This window comes from Oncorhynchus gorbuscha, unplaced genomic scaffold, assembly GCF_021184085.1.
Source record: "Oncorhynchus gorbuscha isolate QuinsamMale2020 ecotype Even-year unplaced genomic scaffold, OgorEven_v1.0 Un_scaffold_27:::fragment_2:::debris, whole genome shotgun sequence".
Classification (NCBI taxonomy): Eukaryota; Metazoa; Chordata; class Actinopteri; order Salmoniformes; family Salmonidae; genus Oncorhynchus; species Oncorhynchus gorbuscha.
In genome coordinates, this window is record NW_025745130.1 from 134,574 (window position 1) to 154,410 (window position 19,837).

At 42.9% G+C, this 19,837-nt stretch overlaps 1 protein-coding gene across 5 annotated transcripts in view; it reads left to right on the plus strand.

Annotated features, from left to right (window-relative positions):
• LOC124017536 (protocadherin alpha-C2-like) overlaps positions 1-19,837 on the plus strand; it is a 68,708-nt gene that overhangs the window by 16,546 nt on the left and 32,325 nt on the right. The window contains exon 1 of one of the 5 annotated variants that reach the window (XM_046332752.1): positions 740-2,701. The exons of 3 other annotated variants lie outside the window; for them this stretch is intronic. In XM_046332752.1, the coding sequence (XP_046188708.1) occupies positions 740-2,701 (1,962 nt within the window). Of the gene's footprint in view, positions 1-739; positions 2,702-10,567; positions 13,087-19,837 lie in introns of those variants that run through there. One more of the 5 variants, XM_046332750.1, reaches the window with a different exon arrangement.

Below are 19,837 nucleotides of genomic sequence, written 5' to 3' on the forward strand. Positions count from 1 at the left end.
GCACTTTTCTTTTGACTTCAGCACCACTTGGGTGGACAGCGACATAACTGGGTCGCTGGCGGTTTAAAAAAACACTCGTTTCAAGTCACACCGTGTCGCTGCAGACCATGGATATGAAGGTTGTTCCTCAGTCTGGTGCCCCTCCCTCTATGGCTTGTCATGAGCTGGGAGGGATTTGTACAGGTCCAGGATACATCGCACTCTGTTTGTGTTTTATACAAGAAACCATTCTCACTGCGTTTTGGGCGTTTCATGTCTAATGTTTTTATGGTAGATAACACTAGTTTCACAATCTACTTATCGATGTTTGGCACAAACAACTGAACCGTGGATAACGATGGGCCTCTTTCTCCATGCATGTATTTTTATTCGAATTCTGCTTCTTTGTTTCTGGAATCTATCATCTGGTCAGATTGTCTATTCTGTCTCAGAGGAGGTGAACAAGGGAACCGTTGTTGGGAATATAGCCAAGGACCTCAATCTCAATGTTCAGGAATTGGAGTCTCGTATGTTTCAGATTGTAGCCGGATCTAACAAGAAGTATTTTGATGTGAATGTTAAGACTGGTGCTCTGTTTGTGATTGAGAGAATTGATCGAGAAGACCTATGTGTGACGAGCAAGACTTGTGCCTTAAATTTAGAGGCCCTAGCACAAAACCCACATAGTCTTTATCGGATCGAGATAGAGATTTTGGATACAAATGACAACGCGCCATTTTTCTCAGGTAATACACTTACAATGAATATTACAGAGATAGCTATTTTGGGAGACAAATTCCTCTTACCCATTGCAAAAGATCCAGATGTTGGTAGTAACTCGGTAAACAGCTACAAGCTGAGTCCAAATGAACACTTCTCACTGGATGTACAGAGCGGTGGAGAGCAGAGTGTGTCTGCGGAATTAGTGCTAAAGAAAGCTTTAGACCGAGAGAAACAAGCTGTGATCCAGCTGACACTGACTGCTGTTGATGGAGGAAACCCTCCTCGATCAGGGACGTTACAGATTGTGGTAAACGTTATGGATATAAATGACAATAATCCAATTTTCAGCAAACCTCTTTACAAAGTGAAAGTGAATGAAAATTCGCCGGTAGGAAAAAAAGTAACTTCTCTTCTTGCATCGGATATAGATGAAGGAGTAAATGGTGAAATAATATATTCTCTAGTTGGATATGGGCCTGAAAACGAAGCTCTATTCTCTATCGTTCCTGAGACAGGGGTGATTGAGGTAAAGGGAGTGATTGACCATGAACAAAATGCTGCAATTGAGTTAAGAGTCCAAGCAAAAGACAAGGGTATTCCACCTAGGAGTACACGTTGTAAAGTCTTAGTTGAAGTTATTGATGAGAATGATAACTCTCCAGAAATATCAGTGACGTCACTCATTGACACTGTTCGCGAGGATGTGAAAACAGGCACAGCTGTTGCCTTAGTCACAGTCAGTGACAAAGATGGGGGTAAGAATGGAGTAATTCAGTGTAAAATTGCAGGTTCTGGTCCTTTTAAGTTGCGGTCTTCATATAATAATTACTATTCTGTATTAGTTGATGGGCCACTAGACAGAGAACTTGTTTCAATGTACAATGTAACCATTGTTGCAACAGATGAAGGATCCCCACCTCTCTCCAGCACTCGAGTTATTAGTGTGCACATTTCTGATGTGAATGACAATGCGCCTCGCTTTTCAGAGACCGTAATGGTGAATTTAAAAGAAAACAGCCCAGTGGGAGGTCATATTGCCAGCTTGACTGCGCATGATCCTGATATGAATGAAAATGCTCAGATGTCTTATTCATTTTTAGAAGGCAATAATGCAATACCCTTGTCTACAATGATAAACATAAACTCCTTAACTGGTGAGATATATAGCATGCAGTCTTTTAACTATGAAGAAGTAAAAAAGTTACAATTTCAAGTTCAGGCCACAGACTCTGGTGTTCCTCCACTAAGCAGCAACGTCACTGTCAACGTTTTTATCCTTGATGAGAATGACAACAGTCCTGTGATTCTCCCGCCCTATTCTGACCACGGCTCGGTTAATTCTGAGAACATTCCTTATTCTGCTGAAGCGGGATACTTTGTGGCCAAGATCAGGGCTGTAGACGCCGACTCTGGTTATAATGCGCTGCTTTCTTATCACATCTCTGAACCAAAGGGGACCAATCTATTCAGAATAGGAACCAACAACGGAGAAATACGGACTAAGAGACGCATGAGTGACAATGACTTAAAATCTCACCCGTTGGTCATTCTGGTGTCTGATAATGGAGAACCATCCCTGTCTGCGACTGTGTCTATTGATGTTATGGTCGTTGAAAGTACAGATGACAAACAGACAACTTTCAGACAACTGCCTGTAAAGGAGGAGAGTTTCTCAGATTTAAATATGTATCTGCTCGTCGCCATTGTGTCATTATCAGTGACATTTCTACTGAGCCTCATCAGTTTAATAGTTGTAAAATGCCACAGGACAGACGGCAGTTTCAGCAGGTGCAGCGCCCCAATGATCACCACCCACCCTGACGGGAGCTGGTCTTACTCCAAATCTACTCAGCAGTTTGACGTGTGTTTCAGCTCTGACACAATGAAGAGTGATGTAGTAGTTTTCCCCACGCAGTTTCCACCTGTTGATGGTGAGCTGATCAGTATTAGTGGAGGAGACACTTTTCAAAGGACACGAACACTTTCCAACACAGAGAAGGTAAGGATCACCTTTTTTAAGGATTTTGCTTTGCAATTGCTTTTTTAAAATTTACGTTATTGTCTTATGTGCACATTATATATTTTTAAATTCCCGAAAAACTTGGGGAAGTTCCCTTCTAACTTGACAAATTGAATGGGTACCGTATAGTTTGGAGAAAACTTTGCTCCAAATTGATGCAGCATGCAGCTTTTTAATTCAACACCATGGACAGCGACCTGTGGCTACTTTGGTTAGTCAGTCTCATTCTTGCTCACTTTTTCTAGATAAAACTGCAGCAAAGTTGTGTCGTATTGTCCTCTAACAGATAAAGGTATGAACCTGTCAGAATATTGTAGTTTTCGTTGTTTCATGTAAAACTGAACATTCTTTGTTTGTTTCTTTAGGCGTTCCTTATGTTATTTCAGCCCAGCCTCACATCCAATTCGCGCATATATGAACAAAATGTATTTCAGCAGATTTCGTGCGTTTTTGTGCATTTTTGTGTGGTTCAATTCGTTCGAAAATACACGAATTGATGTGCTACTTAATTCGTGCGAAAAGACAAGAATTTAACCAGTAGGCACACAAGCCTTTGCAACAACCATATACGCGACTATACCTTACCCTAACCTTAACCCTAACCTTAAACCATTCTACTAACTATACATAACCCTAACTCCAACTGGACTTAACCCTAACCCCCACCCTACGGACGGCCTAAGCGCATATGTGTGGAGTGCACCCCCTCCCTTACCCCTCCGGTTTCCACTTGTCAGAGATGGAAGTGGATCAACCGACTCAAAACTAGAAACCAAACTCTTAGGTTGCACTATGCTTTCCACATCCGTTGACAAGCGGACCTAGACATCATGATCACACCACTCGATATGGACACATGGCAACCAACCGAGGACCAAACCTGCATAAGGTGCGCAACTCAAGGGATTTTTCCTGATCCTACATCGAGTTTAAGAACAAAAATTAGTTACATGGCAACCAACCGAGGACCAAATCTGCATAAGGTGCGCAACTCAAGGGATTTTTCCTGATCCTACATCGAGTTTAAGAACAAAAATTAGTTACATGGCAACCAACCGAGGACCAAATCTGCATAAGGTGCGCAACTCAAGGGATTTTGCCTGATCCTACATCGAGTTTAAGAAAACAAATTAAATATAAACTATCGCGTCTATATGGTTGTTGAATAGGCTTGTGTGTAGCCTACTGGTTAAATTTGTGTCTTTTCGCACGAATTAAGAAGCACATAAATTCGTGTCTTTTCTCACGAATTAAGCCAAAACAACCGCACAAAAACGCACGAAATTTGCTGAAATGCATTTTGTACATATATGCACGAATTGATTGTGAGACTGTGTTGGTTATTTACAGTTGAAATCGGAAGTTTACATACACCTTAGCCATATACATTTAAACTCAGTTTTTCACAAAAAAAATCCGTTTTAGGTCACCAATTTATTTTATTTTATTTTAAGAATGTGAAATGACAGCTTTGATTTCTTTCGTCACATTCCCAGTGGGTCAGATGTTTACAAACACTCAATTAGTATTTGGTAGCTTTGCCTTTAAATTGTTTAATTTGAGTCAAACGTGCTCAAACGTGCTCACACACGCTTTTTCTGTCCTGCCCACAAATGTTCTATAGGGTCGAGGTCAGGGCTGTGTGATGGGCACTCCAATACCTTGAATTTCTTGTCCTTAAGCCATTTTGCCACAACTTTGGAAGTATGCTTGGGGTCATTGACCATTTGGAAGAGCCATTTGCGACCAAGCTTTAACTTCCTGACTGATGTCTGGATATGTTGTTTCAATACATCCACATCATTTTCCTGCCTCATGATGCCATCTAGTTTGTGAAGTGCACCAGTCCCTCCTGCTGCACAGCACCCCCACAACATGATGCTACCACCCCTGTGCGTCATGGTTGGGATGGTGTTCTTCGGCTTGCAAGCCACCCCCTTTTTTCCTCCAAACATAACGATGGTCATTATGGCCAAGCTGTTCTATTTTTGTTAAATCAGACCAGAGAACATTTCTGTCATGTTTTGTCTTTTATTGTCTTGTCATTTTGCTTTTCCTTCTGTTCGTTTTCCCCCTGCTGGTCTTTTTAGGTTCATTCCCTTTTTTTCTCTCTCCCTCCCTCTCTCTCTTCTCTCTATCGTTCCGTTCCTGCTCCCAGCTGTTCCTATTCCCCTAATCAATCATTTAGTCTTCCACACCTGTTCCCTATCTTTTCCCCTGATTAGAGTCCCTATTTCTCCCCTTGTTTTCCGTTTCTGTCCTGTCGGATCCTTGTATATTGTTCACCCGTGCTGTGTCTTTGTATCGCCCTGTCGTGTCGTGTTTCCCTCAGATGCTGCGTGGTGAGCAGGTGTCTGAGTCTGCTACGGTCAAGTGCCTTCCCGAGGCAACCTACAGTTTATGATCGAGTCTCCAGTCTGTTCTCGTCATTACGAGTGGAATTGTTTTTTATGCTTTATTTACCACTCCGATTTGTCTAGGAGTATTGCAGATTTCCTTTACTGGATTAAAGACTCTGTTTTCGCCAAGTCGCTTTTGGGTCCTCATTCACCAGCATAACAGAAGGATCCGACCAAGAATGGACCCAGCGACTATGGATTCTCTCTACTCTACTCTCGAGTTCCAGGGAGCGATGCTCGGCAGACACGAGCAGGAATTGTCTGCTGCTCGGCATGCCGTTGAGACCCTGGCCGCTCAGGTCTCCGACCTCTCAGGACAGTATCAGAGTCTTCGTCTCGTGCCACCAGCTACTTCCGGGTCTTCCGAGCCTCCGGAACCTAGGGTTAATAACCCACCATGTTATTCTGGGCAGCCCACTGAGTGCCGCTCCTTTCTCACCCAGTGTGATATAGTGTTCTCTCTCCAACCCAACACATACTCAAGAGAGAGAGCTCGGATTGCCTACGTCATATCACTCCTTACTGGTCGGGCTCGGCAGTGGGGCACAGCTATCTGGGAGGCAAGCGCTGAGTGTACTAACAATTATCTGAACTTTAAAGAGGAGATGATAAGGGTTTTTGATCGTTCAGTTTTTGGGAAAGAAGCTTCCTGGTCCCTGTCTTCCCTATGTCAAGGTAATCGATCCATAACCGATTACTCTATAGAGTTTCGCACTCTTGCTGCCTCCATTAACTGGAACGAGCAGGCGTTGCTCGCTCGTTTTCTGGAGGGACTCCACGCTAAGGTTAAGGATGAGATTCTCTCTCGGGAGGTTCCATCCAGCGTGGATTCTTTGATTGAACTCGCTATTCGCATTGAACGACGGGTAGATCTTCGTCACCGAGCTCATAGAAGAGAGCTCGCGTTAACTGTGTCTCCCCTCTCTCCGACACTACCATCTTTCCCCACTGACTCAGGTGTTGAGCCCATGCAGCTGGGGGGGTATTCGCATTTCGACTAAGGAGAGGGAACGGAGAATCACCAACCGCCTCTGTCTCTATTGCGGTTCCGCTGGTCATTTTGTCATTTCATGTCCAGTTAAAGGCCAGAGCTCATCAGTAAGCGGAGGGCGACTGATAAGCGCTACTAGACGGTCCTCTCCGTCAAGTACCTGTACTACCTTACCGGTCCATCTACGCTGGACCGGATCGGCAGCTTCCTGCAGTGCATTAATAGACTCTGGGGTGGAGGGCTGTTTTATGGACGAAGCCTGGGCTCGGGAACATGACATTCCTCTCAGACAGTTAGGGGAGCCCACGGTCATGTTTGCCTTGGATGGTAGTCCTCTCCCCAGTATATTATGTGAAACACTACCTTTAACCCTCACTGTATCTGGTAACCATAGTGAGACCATTTCTTTTTTGATTTTTTGTTCACCTTTTACACCTGTTGTTTTGGGTCATCCCTGGCTTGTGTGTCATAATCCTTCTTTTGATTGGTCTAGTAATTCTATCCTTTCCTGGAACGTTTCTTGTCATGTGAAGTGTTTAATGTCTGCAATTTCTCCTGTTTGTTCTGCTCCCTCTTCACAGGAGGAACCTGGTGATTTGACAGGAGTGCCGGAGGAATATCATGGTCTGCGCACGGTCTTCAGTCGGTCCAGAACCAACTCCCTTCCTCCTCACCGGTCGTATGATTGTTGTTCTGATCTCCTCAAGAAGCGTTTTGCATCCGCTCCTATCCTTGTTGCACCTGACGTCACTAAACAGTTTATTGTCGAGGTTGACGCGTCGGGGGTGGGCGCTCCGATACTGACGATGGGGTCCACCCTTGCGCGTATTTTTCTCATCGCCTGTCACCGTCGGAACGTAACTATGATGTGGCTAACCGTGAACTGCTCGCCATCCGTTTAGCCCTAGGCAAATGGCGACAGTGGTTGGAGGGGCGACCGTTCCTTTTTCGTTTGGACTGACCAAAGGAACCTTGAGTACATCCGTTCTGCCAAACGACTGAATGCGCGTCATGCTCGTTGGGCGTTGTTTTTCGCTCGTTTCGAGTTCGTTATTTCTTATTGCCCGGGTACTAAGAACACCAAGCCTCATGCTTTATCCCGTCTCTTTAGTTCTTCTGTGGCTTCTACTGTTCCAGAGGGGATCCTTCCTGTTGGGCGTGTTGTCGGGTTGACTGTCTGGGGAATTGAGAGACAGGTTAAGCAAGCACTCACGCACACTGCGTCGCCGCGCGCTTGTCCTAGTAACCTTCTTTTCGTTCCTGTTTCTACTCGTCTGGCTGTTCTTCAGTGGGCTCACTCTGCCAAGTTAGCTGGCCATCCCGGCGTTCGAGGTACTCTTGCTTCTATTCGCCAGCGCTTTTGGTGGCCTACTCAGGAGCGTGACATTCGTGGCTGCGTGTTCGGACTGCGCGCAGAATAAGTCTGGTAATTTTTTTTTCTGCTTCTGCTCCTGGTCTTGCTGGGTCTCAGTCTGTTCCCTGCCACCGCATCTCTCCTGTTCTTGTTCCTGCCCTTGCTGTGTCTCAGTCTGTCCCTAGTTGTTACTCTCCTGGCCTGTTTGGTCCTGTTTGCTCTAAAGCTTTCAGTTCTCTACCCGTGTCTCATTTTTTTTTTTTTTTTAGAGTAGTACCCTAGTTTCCCTTTTTTCGTTTTCCGTTACGGTCCTGAGGAGAGGAGTTGGGTTCTTTCTCGGGACGTGCTGGACCGTTTGTGATCTATGATTTCCTCCGTTGCCGCCAGTGTTCCTCCTTCGGTGAGTGGGGGGGTACTGTCATGTTTTGTCTTTTATTGTCTTGTCATTTTGCTTTTCCTTCTGTTCGTTTTCCCCCTGCTGGTCTTTTTAGGTTCGTTCCCTTTTTTCTCTCTCCCTCCCTCTCTCTCTTCTCTCTATCGTTCCGTTCCTGCTCCCAGCTGTTCCTATTCCCCTAATCAATCATTTAGTCTTCCACACCTGTTCCCTATCTTTTCCCCTGATTAGAGTCCCTATTTCTCCCCTTGTTTTCCGTTTCTGTCCTGTCGGATCCTTGTATATTGTTCACCGTGCTGTGTCTTTGTATCGCCCTGTCGTGTCGTGTTTCCCTCAGATGCTGCGTGGTGAGCAGGTGTCTGAGTCTGCTACGGTCAAGTGCCTTCCCGAGGCAACCTACAGTTTATGATCGAGTCTCCAGTCTGTTCTCGTCATTACGAGTGGAATTGTTTTTTATGCTTTATTTACCGCTCCGATTTGTCTAGGAGTATTGCAGATTTCCTTTACTGGATTAAAGACTCTGTTTTCGCCAAGTCGCTTTTGGGTCCTCATTCACCAGCATAACAATTTCTCCAAAAAATACGATCTTCGTTCCCATGTGCAGTTGCAAACCGTAGTCTGGCTTTTTTATGGCGGTTTTGGAGCAGTGGCTTCTTCCTTGCTGAGTGGCTTATCAGGTTTTGTCGATATAGGACTCGTTTTACTGTGGATATAGATGCTTTTGTACCGGTTTCCTCCATCATCTTCACAAGGTCCTTTGCTGTTATTCTGGGATTGATTTGCACTTTTCGTACCAAAGTACTTCCATCTCTAGGAGACAGAACGCGTCTCTTTCCTGATTGGTATGACGGCAGCAGGGTCCCATGGTGTTTATACTTACGTACTATTGTTTGTACAGATGAACGTGGTACCTCCAGGTATTTGGAAATTGCTTCCAAGGTAAAACCGAACTTGTGGAGGTCTACAATTTGTTTTCTGAGGTCTTGGATTATATATTTTGATTTTCCCATGATGTCAAGCAAAGAGGCACTGAGTTTGAAGGTAGGCCTTGAAATACATCCACAGGTACACCTCCAATTGACTCAAATGATGTCAATTAGCCTATCAGAAGCTTCTAAAGCCATGGCATCATTTTCGGGAATTTTCCAAGCTGTTTAAAGGCACAGTCAACTTAGTTTATGTAAACTTCTGACCCACTGGAATTGTGATACAGTGAAATAATCTGTCTGTAAACAATTGTTGGGAAAATTACTTGTGTCATGCACAAAATACATGTCCTAACCGACTTTCCAAAATTATAGCTTGTTAACAAAAAATGTGTGGAGTGGTTGAAAAACGAGTTTTAATGACTTCAACCTAAGTGTATGTATACTTCCGACTTCAACTGTATATATATATATACAGTACCAGTCAAAAGTTTGGACACAGCTAATCATTCCAGGGCTATTCTTTATTTTTACTATGCTCTACATTGTATAATAATAGGGAAGGCATCGCATATTTGAAATAACACTTATGGTATCATGTAGTAACCAAAAAAGTGTTAAACAAATCAAAATGTATATTTTGTTTTAGATTCTTCAAATTATCCACCCTTTGCCTTCATGACAGGTTTAATGATGGTGGTGGTGGAGCTGAAGTTGGCTAGCCGGTCTTGATGTTGTTCTCAGTCCCCAGCCCTCTGTAGGCACTGGTTGACTCCTCCACTATCGATATGTAGCACCCTCTTGGGAGATGCTTCTTCTGCTGCCAATACTGGCGCTTAAAGCTCACCCACACATCAGTCCATTGTAACGTCACCTTCTGCCATATGTGTACTGTGGTGACATATGCATACTGCAGTCCTCTCACTTTGGGTGGGGGAAACTAGAAGTGGGTGGTGCTGAATGAATATTTTGAATGCAAACAGTACACAGCTATAGCTAGTTAGCTAGCTAGCTTAGCAAACCAAACAAATCAATTTGCTTCCATTTCTGCAATTCTGTTGATAGCAATATTTTGAATAACTAAAATAATACATATTTATTAAAAAAAAATAAACACAGTAAAAACACTTGGTGTTGCTGTAAACCGTGATTATATTGTGTTGATTGGGTTCCTCCTTCCTCCCTGCACTTCCACTGCAGAAGGCACAGTCAAGCAAGTTTGGTGAGAGGGAATGCACTCGAGATGTCCTGTATGTAAACGCATCAGGGTGTGTGGTGATCATTGGGGCGCTGCACCAAGGGGGCTGCACTACCGGAAAGGCCCATCACTATCCACGGACCACCCTATTCTTCTGTAGGCCTAAGTTATTTATGATCGTTTCATTATATTGCAAAGTATCGTTAAGAATAATCTCTCCACTAGTATACCAGCGGTTCTTTTGGTGGGAGGGGCGGCAGGTATCCTAGTGGTTAGAGAGTTGAACTAGTAACCGAAAGGTTGCAATATCAAAACCCCGAGCTGACAAGGTAAAAAAAAACTGCTGTTCTGCCCCTGAACAAGGCAGTTAACCTACTGTTCCTAGGCTGTCATTGAAAATAAGAATTTGTTATTAACTGACTTGCCTAGTTAAATATTTTTTATTTTTAAATAAACAGCTATGTCAATAGTATTTGTGCTGTGTATATACAACAAACACAGGATGTCGCTGTTGACCATGAACATTATTTCTAGGAGGAATAATACTGGACTATTCTTGTGAATACTAAAAAAGGAATGGAGTTGAAACCAGTCGTGTGTTTTGGGATGAGAGGAAAATGCTTGTGCGTCCTGGATTACTTGGGTTGTATAAACACGGATTAGCAGAGCTTGTATTATTTTCATTTTTCCCTTTTAGTATATTTTGGATAAGCATTTAATTGTACGGCCATGGGCCTGTGTGACCACAGAAAACGTGTTGGGATTCAATGTCTTCTGCTGCTTTGTTCATGGGGATTGTGTTCCGGACAGTTCGTGTATTCAGTCTCAGAGGAGGTGGATAAAGGAACATTTGTTGGAAATATCGCCAAAGACCTAAATCTTAACGTGAGGGAACTAGAATCTAGAGAGATTCAGATAGTAACCGGATCCAAACGGAAGTATTTTGATATCGACGTAAAGACTGGCGTTCTTTTTGTCAGTGAGATAATTGACAGAGATGCCATCTGCCCCAACTCCATAACATGCTCCATAGATGTAGAAGCTATCATGAACCATCCCATGCGAATCCATCGGATTGAAGTAAACATTTTGGACATAAATGACAACGCGCCATCATTTCAAGAGCGCATTCACGTTATCAATATGACCGAATATGCTTCTCCAGGTGAAATATTCCCATTACCACGTGCCGGTGATGCGGACGTTGGCAGTAAATCGATAAAAACCTACAACCTGAGCCCGAATGAATACTTTTCTCTGGATGTACAGAGCGATCAGCATAGTGTGACTGCTGAGTTAGTGCTGCAGAAAGCTTTAGACCGAGAGAAACAAGCTGTAATTAAGCTGATTCTGATTGCTGTTGATGGAGGGAAACCTCCACGATCCGGGACTTTAGAGATAATAATTAATGTGATAGATGTGAACGACAACAGCCCGATTTTCACTAAATCTCTGTATAAAGTCCAAGTCTTAGAAAATGTTGCCATTGGAACTTTAGTTCTAATCATAAACGCAACAGACATAGACGAAGCTGCAAACGGTGAGATTGAATACTCCTTCATTAGTAACAGAAAAATGGATCTTCATAGGCTGTTTGCAGTCAATCAGCACACAGGTGAAATAACCATTAAAGGAAGGTTAGATCACGAGGAGAACCCTGCGTTTGAAATCCGTGTACAAGCAAAAGACAAGGGTAATCCACAAAGGAGTGCCCATTCAAAAGTCCTAATTGAAATACTTGATATCAATGATAATACACCCGAGATAGAATTAACATCACTGACCATTGCAGTCAAAGAAGATGCCGAGAAAGGAACAGCAGTGGCTTCATTGAGTATTGGAGACAAAGATGGGAGTAAAAATGGGCTCATCAAAGCATTTGTTATAGGAGATGTTCCTTTTAAATTACAGTCGTCCTATAAGAACTATTATTCTTTGGTGGTAGATGGGCCTCTGGACAGAGAGAGTGCCTCTCTTCATAACGTAACTATTAAAGCCATTGATGAAGGGACCCCACCTCTCTCCAGTACCAGTGTTATTACTGTACACATTTCTGATGTGAATGACAACGCCCCACTCTTTCCGGAGCCCATATTGAACTTTTATGTAGAGGAGAACAGTCCAGTGGGGGTTCGTGTTGGCAGCGTGACAGCGAATGACCCGGATATCAATGAAAACTCTCAATTGACGTATACACTATCAAAAAACAAAACATACGCCCGTTTGTCAACATTTCTAAACTTAAATTCTCTAACTGGTGAAATATTCAGCTTACAGTCATTTAACTATGAGGAAGTGAAAACGTTCCAGTTCCAAGTTCAGGCCACAGACTCTGGTGTTCCTCCACTAAACAGCAACGTCACTGTCAACGTTTGTATCCTTGATGAGAATGACAACAGTCCTGTGATTCTCCCGCCCTATTCTGACCACGGCTCCGTTAATTCTGAGAACATTCCTTATTCTGCTGAAGCGGGATACTTTGTGGCCAAGATCAGGGCTGTAGACGCCGACTCTGGTTATAATGCGCTGCTTTCTTATCACATCTCTGAACCAAAGGGGACCAATCTATTCAGAATAGGAACCAACAACGGAGAAATACGGACTAAGAGACGCATGAGTGACAATGACTTAAAATCTCACCCGTTGGTCATTCTGGTGTCTGATAATGGAGAACCTTCCCTGTCTGCGACTGTGTCTATTGATGTTATGGTCGTTGAAAGTACAGGTGACACGCAGACAACTTTCAGACAACTGCCTGTAAAGGAGGAGAGTTTCTCAGATTTAAATCTGTATCTGCTCGTCGCCATTGTGTCAGTATCAGTGATATTTCTACTGAGCCTCATCAGTTTAATAGTTGTAAAATGCCACAGGACAGACGGCAGTTTCAGCAGGTGCAGCGCCCCCATGATCACCACCCACCCTGACGGGAGCTGGTCTTACTCAAAATCTACTCAGCAGTATGACGTGTGTTTCAGCTCTGACACACTGAAGAGTGACGTAGTAGTTTTCCCCACTCGGTTTTCATCTGCTGACGGTGAGCTGATCAGCATTAATGGCGGGGATACTTTTCAAAGGACACGAACACTTCCTAGTAGTGAGAAGGTAAGCCCTTTTCACTATTCACAATAAGTACTGGATCTGTTAGAATGAGGGTCTTTTTAATTCATTCACTGCTTATGGATGTGTTTTTTTAAATAAAAATGTTGTTGGATGATTATTGACAGTGACATTGAGTACGGTTTACATGCACACAATGGTACGATTATTGTGGATAGTCAGATTAATATAATAGTTCTATTAAAACTTTTATATTCTTTGCAAGAAGTACAATTTCCCGAATAATCTTTACAATCAGGCTACCTGATGGCACTCTGATGAATGCAGAAAATCCCCAATGAAAATATACGTTCGACCATTTTATTTTTGGGAAACATATTTAATTCTAAATTCGACATAACGTTTGTATGTGAGAAAAAAAAACTTCTAAGATGCGTACATTCAGTTGTTCCAAACTCACTTCACTCGCGATAAAGAGGGAGGCTCGCTCCGCTGGTGCTAGCACATGCGCAGATCAAACACACAGCTGGAACGCGGATAAAGGTGTTTACATGTCCTAATAATTCGAAAGATTGCTTAGAAAACCAGATGTTTTAATCGGCGTATGCTTACCTCTATTTGGACCTTATGCTGATTACGATAAACAGAGTAACGTGTTTACATGACTATTGCATAATCTGCCTATTGGCACAATCCGTTTACTATCAAATTATTAGTGTGCATGTAATTGTAAGGCTATAAATTGTCGTCGATTGTGAAGTGATTCAGATTTCACATAACAGCTACTGCTGCTTCATCATACATGGTGATAGTAGGGCTGTCAATAGCAGGGCTGTCAAACTCATTCCATGGAGGGCCTAGTGTCTGCGGTTTTAGTTTTTTTCATTTAAATTTAGACCTAGGTGAAGGGAGTTCTCCAAATGAAATGAAATCAAATGTATTTATAAAGCTTTACATCGGTAGATGTTACAAAGTGCTTATACAGTTGTGGACAGTAGCATCATTACTGATGTATAGTAGTTTTAGATGCACTATTGTTAAGTGACTGTATTTCATAAGGTGAAGCACCACAGGTGTGGATAGCAGCATCAGTTCTGAGGTAGCTCAAAAGACGAAAACGCAGTAATTTTTCTTTTTTTTAATTGAAATTTCCTATTGTAAATGTTAGCAACACCTCCACCTTTGCGGGATGCGCGGGGGATATGGTCACTAGTGTAGCTGTCACGTTCTGACCTTAGTTCTTTTGTTATGTTTTTGTTTTAGTATGGTCAAGGCGTTAGTTGGGTGGGTTGTCTATGTTCCTTTTTCAATAATTTGGGATTTCTGTGTTTGGCCTGGTATGGTTCTCAATCAGAGGAGGCTGTCTATCGTTGTCCCTGTTTGAGAACCATACTTAGGTAGCCTGGTTGTCCCTGATTGAGAACCATACTTAGGTAGCCTGGTTGTCCCTGATTGGGAACCATACTTAGGTAGCCTGGTTTCACCTTTTAGTTGTGGGTGATTATTTTCCGTGTCAGTGTTTGTTTCCACACAGAACTTTTGGTTTCGGTTTTGTTTTTTCACGTTGTCGTTTATAGTTTTTTTTCAGTGTTTTTATTAAAAACCAAGATGAACACTTACCACACTGCGTATTGGTCCGATCTTTGCTACTCCTCCTCTGAAGAGGAAGCCGTTACAGTAACCAGGAGGAGAGGCCTCATTTAAATTCATCAGGCTTAAACCATGTTTCAGTCAGGCCAATCACATCAAGATTATGATCAGTGATTAGTTCATTGACTATAACGACATTGGAAGTGAGGGATCTAACAATAAGTAGCCCTATTTTGAGATGTGAGATATCACCATCTCTTTCGAATAATGACAGAAATGGAGGTCTTTATTCCAGTGAGATTGCGAAGGCGAACACAGCCATGTTTAGTTTTGCCCAGCCTAGATCGAGGCACAGACACGGTCTCAATGGGGATAGCTGAGCTGACTACACTGACTATGCAAGTGAATCCACTAAGCTGGCAGGCTGGCTAACAATCTGCTGCCTGGCCTGCACCCTAACTTATCGTGGGGCGAGAGTTAGAGCCCTGTCTATGTTCATAGATAAGATGAGAGCACCCATCCAGCTAGGATGGAGTCCGTCACTCCTCAGCAGGCCAGGCTTAGTCCTGTTTGTGGGTGAGTCCCAGAAAGAGGGCCAATTATCTACAAATGGTATCTTTTGGGAGGGGCTGAAAACAGTTTTCAACCAGCGATTGAGTTGTGAGACTCTGCTTTGGAGCTCATCACTCCCCCTAACTGGGAGGGGGCCAGAGACAATTTCGTGACCTCTGACTGTTTAATCCTAACATCGTTGGTGCCGACGTGGATAACAATATCCCTAAACTCTCTACACTAGTTATAGCCTTAGCCAGCACCATTTTCAGATTATCCTTAACGTCGGTAGCCCTGCCCCCTGGTAAACAGTGTATTATCGCTGGATGATTCTTTTTAAATCTAATACTACGGATAATGGAGTCGCCAATGTCTATGGTGTTCAATTTGTCAGAGCTATTGGTGGGAGGCTTCGGCGTCTCAGACCCCGTAACGGGAGGAGGAGAGACCAAAGAAGACTCAGACTCTGACTCGGACTAGTTGCTTAATGGTGAGAACCGGTTGAATGTTTGTCGGCTGAATGAGCGACACCGGTTGAGCATTCCTACAGCATTTCCCTCCAGAAGTCATGAGAAAATTGTCCGGCTGCTGGGACTGTGCGAGGGGATTTATACTACTTTCTGTACTTAATGCTGGCACAAACGCTGTTTCATCCTTTCCTACACTTTCATTACCTTTGCCTAAGGATAGCTTCTAAAGCTGGGCTTGCAGCACGGCTATCCTCGCCTGGGCTGCCTCGCCATAAGGCGATGGTTCTCCTGTAAATTATGAGTACAGCGACTGCAGTTAAAGTCATAATGTTAATGTTACTGCTTAGCTTCGGCTGGTGGAGGTCCTGTAGAACCATGTCCAGATAAAGCATCCGGAGTGAAAAAGTTGAATGAAAAAAGTTGAACGAGGGAAAAATGTAAAATATAAAATGGCAAAAAGTAAAAACCGTTGCTACCGTTGTCAGGTAGCAAAGAAATGTTAGCAACAAACCGCACAGCAGCACATAAACAAGTCTACAAGTCTAGATCAGCATTCTGCACTCTCCTAATTTACTGTTATTTGTCAAACATAGAGCAACACAAACCTCAGCCTTTCCATTCTTACCACATGTATATAGGCTTTAAGATTATATTGAAGGTTATATTGCTTTACTGAACTTTACTGAACTGAACTTTAATCAGGTTGGTTCCAGATGAATGGGAATATCGTCATAAACCAAGTTTCCATCCACAGTTTTTATGCGAGTAAAGTTATACCATATACAAAAAAAATATGAAAGCTGTGATGGAAACATGAAGTTTCGGTACAGTTTTATAAATCCAAAACAGATAATATGTTCGTTTGACATGGTGGGATCTTTTTCTGTTGGTAAAATGCATTATGCGAGAAATGTGTGCCTTAATGCGCAAATATTGATACCGTATAATAACCATCATATCTAAGTAATTTGGAGTCACGTTATTATATGGCGTGTGGTACTCCCACTACGATTTAGGAAACCATACAGTTTATTAGGCTACAGATGAAACTTCACAGGGTGGTGAATGTGAACTGTGATCTTGATGCTCCTTTCCAATACATATTGAGGGTCTTATTCTGAGGATCAATGATTGACTGGGTTTGACAAATATAAATATTCTAGCTCTTATCCATAATAATCTCATAATATAGACTATACTGCACATCCTACCTGCACTGTAGGCTACCTGAGATCTGTTGGCCAGAGCACACGTGCCAAGACCAGAGTAGGCACATTTGCAATTTATCGCAGCGGTTTTTGTGACGAAACTATCGTTAGAGTTGAAAATGCCATGGAAACATATTAAACATTATATGTTTTATTAGGTACATGAAAACTTCAGCGAAAAAGTACTTTTTGTTTGCACTACATCATCACGCACTGATTTTTATTAGCACAAAGTCCATTTGGGGGGAAAAACACCACTGTTGGGAAAATGCATATTTTCTTTATGTGGATTCTAGTATTCACATTAAAATAAACATTGGATGGAAACCTAGCTATATCCTCACTTTCCCATTGATCTCCAATGAGCTATTGTGTGTGTGAATAAATAGGTTTCCATCCAATTGGCAACAAATTTTCATGCGAATATTCTCAAATCTGCATAAAAACAATATGCACATTTCCCCATCAGAGATGATTCCATCAAATTGACTTGTTGCCGATAAAAGGCCGTGCCTGATGAAGTAGTGGACATAAAAATAACTTTTGCGGTTAAACTCCTAAGTAAGGATAAAAAATACAAGTTAAATGGTTTTGTAAATGTTTTTTTTTTTAGTCATATAGCGATTGTGCGCACACTGGTATTGGCACGTGAGCCTAAAGGTGTCTACATGCTTACCAGTGAAAACAGTTCGGAAGAGTTCGTGCATACATTATGACGACATTTGGTGAAGTTTTTGTTTGTTTTGGAATTCATTGAGAGATTTTTCGACTGTTCGGAACACAAAACATTTTCTGGAGTAATGACCTTTCGGCGATGATTGGTCAACAGCAGGGATACTTCAATAAAGTCTTTGTAGTCATTCAACGAGAGACGACTCGTTTTCATGCACATTTTTTCCATTGAGAAATACTGCACCAAACATCTTAGTTCGAAACATTTATTACAGATTTCTTGAGTTATCTCAGACTAATTTGGACTATTTTGGCTACCGTCTCAAAATGGACAAATCAATCAAATGTATTTATAAGGCCCTTCTTACATCAGCTGATGTCACAAAGTGCTGTACAGAAACCCGGCCTAAAACCCCAAACAGCAAGCAATGCAGGTGGAGAAGCACGGTACTATTGCTGTTTTTTCCCCTAGTTTTTCAAGCAAAGGTCTTTTAATAAGGCACTTTGCGAGATCTCTCTTTCGGTTTGCCTAGCTGAGTCTGGCTAGGCGCCAGCCGAACTGAAGCCTGCTGAATCATTTAGCCAACAGCTCACACATATAGTGTGGGTATAGCCTATATGATACGATTATAATGGACAAAAGAGCGAGATAATTTGTATTTGTCAAATGGCAGCCAAGAATCAATCATCATGTCACCAGAATAAGACCCTTGATAGCATCACTTTCACCAGGATGTGAAGTTCATCATCATTTACTTCATCTGTACCCAAACAAACTGCATGGCCACTGTGGATGGGTCTGTGTTTAGAGACAGTCACAGATGTGCGGCCTGTTTAATTCACAAGTCAACCTCCATATAATCATGTTAACCTTTCTTTGCATGCTCTGTGTTTGGTCTGTGTCTGTGTTTGTCACAGCTTTGTAGCCATCATGTCATGGCCTCTCAGGGAACACATAGCTGTCATTCTAGAGGGGACTGTGACAATGTATACTGATCCAGTTAATTCAAACTTACATGTAAACTTCCCATTGGCATCAATGCATGATTTCAGTTTATACCATGGCATTGTTGAATACCCCTTTCTGATTGGCATGAAGGGCATTCTAGAGAGTGCATTATTTCCCTATAATTGCCTATACTCTATGCCACTGAGCTCAGCTCTGACTGTGTGTTGTGGTTCTCACTGAGGATAGGTAATGATAGCATGTTTCTGTAATGCCATCCCATGGGTCAGTTGTGCATGAGTCCTTAACAGAGGACATGGATGACTCCAGCTGTAAGTGGGTCAGGCCTGTGGTTCTGCCTGGCCCATCTGGCAAAGAGAGATACATGGATTAGAGGGTCTTGGGTCTGCAAGCCGGAGCACTGGAGCAATCCCACTTGCATTATTGTGTGGAAGGCTGCATTGAGAGCGATACTGCAGCCTCGCTCCCCAGAGAGACACGCCTGGGCTAGAGCCCTGCTCCTCTTTCTCTGTCTTTCTCTGTCTCCCTTTCTCTCTCTCTCTCCGTCTCTCTTTCTCTCTCTCTGTCCCCCCCCCTCTCTCATTTTTTATCTCTCTCCCTGTCTCTTTCCCTTTATTTTCTCTCTGTTTTCACAGATTTCACAGTGTCTTCTATCACCGTATAGAATCAGGATCTCATTAAAAGTGTTTTACCCTTTTTTTTCTCTAACTCTTTGTAAGTACCTCTAGAGTCAGTCTTACACAGAGCCCACTTCTATGTTGGGTGTCTGGGATGAGGATTATGATTAAGACATTTTTTCACTTGTTGACCTTACAGAGGAAGTGTGTCTCACACAGAGATAACACCTCTCACAAAGTGGCTGTATATGTCAATATTTCACTTACTTTTCATCCCATCCTAGTTGAAATGGAGAGTGTATGGTACATTCTTATTGTGAGATTTGATTTCCCCAGTCCACTTCCTGAGCTGTTGTCTGATAGATTACATTTCCCTGGGAGTCATACTGCTGGTGCTCTGGGGCGCCACAGGGACAATTACCCATGCTATATTAACACTATTGTTCAGATAGCGTCCCCGAAAATTGTGAGTTTCTAAACTTTGTCTGTCTTTAGTTAGTAGTGCTGTAGGGCTGTCTCAGGAAGAGAGAAAATCAAGTCCCTGCAGTGCAGCAAAGACAGAGAGGAGAGGAGAGGAGAGGAGAGGAGAGGAGAGGAGAGGAGAGGAGAGGAGAGGAGAGGAGAGGAGAGGAGAGGAGAGGAGAGGAGAGGAGAGGAGAGGAGAGGAGAGGAGAGGAGAGGAGAGGAGAGGAGAGGAGAGGGAATAGAAGAGACAGGATA